The 6,897-nt window shown below is 39.0% G+C and overlaps 1 protein-coding gene across 1 annotated transcript in view; it reads left to right on the top strand.

Moving 5' to 3' along the window:
- LOC108533536 (hephaestin-like) overlaps positions 1-6,609 on the top strand; it is a gene marked incomplete at its 5' end in the record, with an annotated part of 12,659 nt that extends 6,050 nt beyond the window's left edge. Inside the window, 2 exons of the mRNA XM_017878303.1 lie at positions 2,871-2,979; positions 5,654-6,609. Coding sequence (XP_017733792.1) covers positions 2,871-2,979; positions 5,654-5,886 — 342 coding nt within the window. The remainder of the gene's footprint in view (positions 1-2,870; positions 2,980-5,653) is intronic.
- Positions 6,610-6,897: the final 288 nt, after the last annotated feature.

Raw genomic sequence — 6,897 nt, 5'->3', positions numbered from 1 at the left:
GCCATTTTTTCCCTTTTTTTTTTTTTTTTTTCTTTTTTTTTTTTTTTTTTTTTTTTTTTTTTTTTTTTTTTTTTTTTTTTCTTAGAGTCAGGGTATTGATCTGTCACCCAGGCTGGAGTACAGTGGTGCAATCATGGCTCATTGGAGCCTCAGACTCTTAGGCTCAAGCGATCCTCCCACATCAGCCTCCGAAGTAGCTGGGACTGCAGGAATGTGCCACCACACAAGGCTAATTTTTATACTTTTTGTAGAGAAGAGGGTCTACCTATGTTACGCAGGCTGGTTCCAAACTCTTGGCCTCCTTCTGCAGCAGCAATCCTCCTGCCTTGGTCTCCCAAAGTGCTGGGATTGCAGGCATAAGCCACTGCACCGGGCCTAGCTTTTATTTTTTAGGCACAGGGTTTTGCCCAGGTTAGTTTCAAATTTCTGGGCTCAAACCATCCTTCCACATCAGCCTCCCAAGTCACTGGGATTACAGGAATGAGCCCCACATCTAGCAAGACAGTTCCTTTTGGTTTTGAATATCTTCATCTAAGGCTAGAAAGAGATGTTGACCTTCAATTACAGCTTATCTCAGAGTTACTACCAAGGGTGGAAAAAACTTTTTCTTTATATTTTATATGGAGAGGGAGCAGCTGGGGCAATTTCTTTGCCAGCCACTCTTTGTTCTTCACCAAAAAATGTAGATGGGTAGGCTGTGTTGGCTTTTGTGTCTTTGGGTAATTAAAGGGTCAAATGTCTTACTTCTTAAGGTTCTTGACCTGAGTCCAGCTGCCAACACTATTTGCCTTCCAAGAAGCCCTATAGAGCCTTTTGGGGTCCACAGAAATCAAGGCTGTTTTCTTTTTCTATGCTTTTAAAGAATATATAGCCACTATTTAAACAAAAATGGTATTCTGGGGTTGTCAGTCACTGGCACTCTATCAACAGGAATAGTGAATGGGAAAATGTCTTTGAATATTCAAATAAACTTAGCAAATGAGGGTAGAGAATACAAATCTTCTGTTTACCCTCAGGGAGGGAGATGAATGATTGTACATTATGACTTCCTATATCATTTAAAAGATTTATTCTCTGTCAACTAATACTCCTAGAATGCAGCTTCCACTTAACTACTCAGGAGCTATTCCCTAGCACCCAGATTTACAGAAACTTCTTTGTTTTGTTGTAAGTACATAGAACAAAAGTCAAGTGATCAACTGATACATCATCAGGGAGATATAGATCCAAGACAATAGGTTTTCTCTATATGTAATAATGGGTTATCCCAAATATGAGCCGTCCAATCTATGAGACCATTTCAATACATATTGCCAGGGTACTTCCATGAGGAAGTATAGCTCATATCTCTCTGTGACAATGAGCCAGCCCATCAATATTTTCTATTTGCCTTTTTGGGTTTTTTTTAACCTGCTATGGCCTAATTTCATGTTGTTTCAACTCCATATGTGTTCACAGGTCAACAGGAAGGAAGAGTTGAAAAGATACAGGGAAAAGACTAATTCTTGAAACAAGGTTTCTGATAAGGCAGCAGGGAATGAGAATCAGAGCTAACATGAAAGATTAGTGCAAGAGTGGAGGAAAGTAATCTTTCTACTGTAAGAAGAAAGAAGACAGAAAATATAAGGATCAATGTGTAGGTTTGACCAGGGGATTTGACAGACTGACAGAGAATTTCAGCCCATGGTCTTTCTCTTCTCTCTGATGGAGCAAATAGAGTCATCTGCTGAGAATGAAGGGCAGGTGATAGGGTACAGGGTTTGAGAAAAGTGGACAAAAGTTTGAAATAGCCACTCTGGTGAATGGGAAATAAATTATCGCCAGGCAGCATTGATGGTTTAGTTGAAATTGGACACGAAGAATATTAATCTTTACAATTGTGTGATTTTCACTGGCAGCATTCAGCATACCAGACAAAATACAGGGAAATTATAGTTACTGGAGTTTTGGTAGATTATTGCAACACTCTTGGTAGATTAGTAGTTGAAGTGATAGACCTTGGAGTCTCACTTGGTCAGGAATGAAAGAAAATACAGGATGAAGCTACTAGGTTGAGGAAAAAAATTGAAGGGTTTGAAAGCTAGAGGTCTCATGGCAGGGGAGGATAACAAGTTTTTGAAATACAGTGTATTAGAGCACTGAAAGGATGGGAGGTTGTTGTTAGATTTTAGATTTCTGAGATGTAACAATTCTTGACAACAAGGTTAATGTGACCATGGGAGTGGTTGGTAGAATTGGAGTAGACATCAAAGTTATTGGAGTTAAAAGGTCCAGAAACTGTGAGGCTTGAGTATTTGATGGGTCAGCACCCATGGTTGGAAATGAGGGAGAGGAAGACTGAGCCAGCTACTAAAGACTTCCATAAATGAAGAGAACTGCTAGCTAACAATAACAAGAAATGATTGTACTTCTAGCCAAATAATATGAGCCTCAAAAGAGATATATCTTTACAAAAAGAGGAGAAACAATGATCTCAAAGAAGCATTGAGGGGATGTAAATGAAGTATGGTCCTCAGAGAAGAACTCAGCTTTATTAAATCAAGGAGAGGAATAAGTGTTCTGAGAAGATGTTGAATGTGTAGGGAAGTATGTTTGACAAGGAGCAGGGATTTCCTGAAGGAAGTGTGGCAAATGGTGGGAAAAAGAGCAATAATGGGGATAGAGGAAGTGCCAAGAAATATGTAAATAATAGCAGAGGGGTGATTTACATTTTGGACTCCAAGCCTGTTATCTTGCCCATATTTCACGTCACTGTTCAAAATCAAATCAACATGCTAATATTGACTTTGACTATAAAGTAGTAAATTCTACCTTTATTTTGCTTACTTTATCACAGAGAAACTTCTGCAACCAATGTTGACCTTTCATAGGGGGCCTATGAATTGGTAGGAAGAACAACAAGGCTAACCTCTTGTCTTTTTTCCCCCCAACCAGAGCACTTAAGCACTATCACCAGCATCACCAAAGAGACTGAAAAAGGTACGTAAAATGATGCACAGACTGGGTAGTTATACGTAGCGTGTCTGTGTGTAGGGTTGGGTGACGTACATTTAGGGAACGGGACTTATGTGACTGAAAGTTAGAATACATCAGCAGAAAGTATCCTTAGACGTCCGCAGGACTTCAGAAGCCAAAGAATGAAGGTTTAACTTCCCTCAGCAGGTTAATTCTCTGTGGCTTCCACCCCAAACCTCCTGAGTTGGGGAAAACAGCCTCCTCCCCATTTAAAGGCTGCTATTTTAGCCTTTCATCTAACATGTGAGGGGAGAAGAAAATTTTAGATGCTAGTCAAAAACCAAATACTGCATGTTCTCACTTATAAATGGGAGTTAAGCTATGAGTATGCAAAGGTATATAGAATTGCATAATGGACATTGGAGACTCAGAAGCAAGGAGAGTAAAAGAGCAGTGAGGAATAAAAAACTACCTATTAGGTAAAATGTACACTACTTGGGTAATGGGTGCCCTAAAATCCCAGACTTTACCATTATACATTTCATCCATGTAACCAAAAACCACTTGTACTTGTACTCCTAAAGCTGTTGAGGAAAAAAAATAATAATATAATATATATATATAAGTAAAATCTAGGTGCTGCTGGGTCGGACATGGAAAAGTTGTAGCACAAATATGAATTTCCCCTAAGGACAGTGTGAGACTAGATGAAACACCACATGTTCTTCAACAGCTATTTTTATTCTTGCCTCTTTCCCTTTCATCTATGGAATACCAAGGAGTTAAACTTTTGTAACCAGCCATTTCTGACCTTGAATACTATTGAGATTATTTTTCTGCACAGCCCGGGTCCAAATAGTGTTGTTATTCTCCACCTCATTTGTCTCCGGACTAGGAAAGATCCAGAAAGTTACGAGAGCTAAAAGGAACATTAGAGATAATTAGTAGTTTAGTCTGAGGTTTTGCAGCTGTTTTGGAGAAGTCTTAATGATCTGCCTAAGTATCACATGGACTGTTAACCAGGGGACCAGGATATGTCCTGGAGGGGTTGGGGAGAGGTAAGGTGTGATTGTGTGGGTGGGCCTTCAGGCCATATCTCTTTCAACCTGAGCAACTCAATTATTTTATATATATTTAAATATTTTACATATATTTGCATTCATGCATACTTTGTGTGTATATTTGTATATATACATACATATTTTGTGTACATATATACATTACTCATAAGCTATCATTTGTTAAAAAGTTTTCACAATGGGGAAAAAAGCCTTTGAAACTGTTGTTCTAATAAAACCCAATAATTTTCTACATGAGAAGCTGAGAAATTGAAAGTGATTTGTTCAATGTCACAAAAGGAGTATGTGGTAGAATGTAAACTCAGAACCAGGAAGTTTTGAGCTTCTATTTGAACTCATTATATTCTGTCTTCTCTCAGTTGTGTTATAATATTAATTCATCCAGTTATACAATCGTCAAAGAAGTGTCAGGTACCAGGGATATCAAAACAAGTAAGACATAGTCGCTATTTTTCAGCGTCTAACAATGGAATGAGGCAGAGAAATAATAATTGCAATGCTCGATGCTGTGTGCTGTACAAAAAGGGCAAACAATAATAACAGTTAACATTTATTGGGCACTTTCTGTCTGCTAGGTGCTGTACTAGATATTTTATAAGTATTAATTCACTTAAATTTTACAATATGCTTCTGTGTTAGGTATGGTTATTATTCTAATTTTATAAAAGAGGGAACTGAGGTTTAGATGGGAAGTGAGGGATTGGGTCACTTGGTCCAAGGTCACACAATAAGTAAATTATGGTAGTACAAGGTACAGGCGCTTGGAAAACATAAAGGAAAGAACAATTAATTTTCTAATGAAGTCAAAGAAAACATTGCAGAGACATGTAACATTTAAGGTAGGGCTAGAAAGATAAGGAGTAAAGTGTGTTCAGACAAAAGGATTAGCATAAGCAAAGTCTTAGAAGCCTGAAAGGGGATCACTGTTTATGAGGAGGAAAGAATGAGTTGCTATGGCTGAAAAGTAGTAGATAGGACTAGAAGGATAGATTAGAGCCTGATAGTGAGAGTTGGAATGTCTGATTTAAAAGTCTGAGCTTTTCTCTGTAGGCTAATTGGGAATCATCAAAAATTTGTATGCCAAGAACTAACAATCAGATATTTCACTTGGAAAGTCTATGTGATATCAGTGTTAATATGACCCAAAGAGGTAAGACTGGACAGCCTAGTAGCAGGTTCTTGTCATAGTTTAATGGTCAAAATTGCTATTGATAAGCTGGATGATTGAGTCAAACTTCTTTCTGAAGTTTCCCTTATTGCTTCCAATTCTACCCTCTGAAACCATACAGAACAAGTCAAATTCATCCTTTTTTATATCACAGTCCTTTATATATTTGAGAAAATGTATCAAGCGTCTTCCCAATCTGAGTCTTAGCTCTTTCCATGGGTGGACTGGGGCCTCAGTGATTCTCAAGGACCCTTATAGCTGTAACATCATGTTTCCTTGATTCTTTACTTTAACCTCTAAATCTGTTTTCATCAGCTGGTTTTGTGAAGGATAAGGACAGGTCTCCTGTCCTATTTGGATTGACTTGTTTTGTCAGGTGATGACTATAGAAAGTTACCTTTTAGAGTACTCCCCATCTCAGGATGCCCATTTTTTTCTTTCTCCATTTCAGCAGTGAACCCCAGAGACACTGAAGAAGGCAATGTGAAGATGCTGGGCATGCAGATCCCCATAAAGAATGTTGAGATGCTGGCCTCTGTTTTGGTTGCCATTGGTGTCACCCTCCTGCTTGTTACTCTGGCTCTTGGTGGTATGGTTTGGTACCAACATCGACAGAGAAAGCTACGACGCAATAGGAGGTCCATCCTGGATGACAGCTTCAAGCTTCTTTCTTTCAAGCAGTAACATCTGGAGCCTGGGGATATCCTCAGGAAGCACATCTGTAATGCACTCCCAGCAGGCCATGGACTAATCACTAACCCCAGTGTCAAAGGGGCATGGGTGGTGGGGGGTGGGGGGCGGCGAGGAATTAAGCTTATCTGGATATTTCTTTCTTTATTTATTTTACATGGCAAATTAAGGATTTCACTTTTCTTTAGTTTCTTTGCTCTACTTGCCAGCACCCTGGGCGCTAAGGGAATACCTTAGCTATCCTACATCACAAATTTTCAACAGCTACATTATATTGCCTTCTGACACTTGGAAGGTCTTGAAATTTCTAGAAATGTATCCTTCTCACAAAGTGGATACCAAGAGAAAAACTCATTGATTAAGGTTTCTACTTCTTTCAAGGACTCAGGAAAGTTCACTTTGAACTGAGGCCAAGTGAGCTGTTAAGATAAACCACATTTAAACTAAAGGCTAAGAATTTAGGCTTGATGGGAAATTGAAGGTAGTCTGAGGACTGGGAATCCAAATTGAATTTTGATTCTTCTTGGCAGTGAACTACTTTGGAGAAGTGGTGAATGGGTTGTTGCTGCTGTGAGCACGTACAACCTCTGGAGCCAGAAGCTCCTCAAGAAAGGCAGTCCTCCAGGTTCCTGAACAGTGGCACTGAAAGGAATGTTGAGTTACCTCTTCAAGTTTTAGACAGCAAACCTTATCCATTAAAGTACTTGTTAGAACCCTTAAAGACTGAATTTGGTGATTTTTGATGGTCTCTGTGACTTCTGTCACTGTGATTGAAACAGAAAACACTTAGGGGTGAGTGAGTATAGTATGCATTTGTCTAGCCTTTGTAGAACCTACAAGTTTTGTTTTAGAAATGAGGAAACTGTTCCAGAGGAAGCATCAAAGAGTGTTGGGTACCACCCTAGAAAAGGAGCTATCGCATAAATGACAAAACTTTCTGCATGCCAAGAAAATTTGTCAGAGGGAAATAGAAATCTGAGATGAGACTCAAACCTGTCCAGTGGG

This window comes from Rhinopithecus bieti, unplaced genomic scaffold, assembly GCF_001698545.2.
Source record: "Rhinopithecus bieti isolate Rb0 unplaced genomic scaffold, ASM169854v2 scaffold_11901, whole genome shotgun sequence".
NCBI lineage: Eukaryota > Metazoa > Chordata > Mammalia > Primates > Cercopithecidae > Rhinopithecus > Rhinopithecus bieti.
This window is presented reverse-complemented; position numbering and strand designations above follow the sequence as displayed.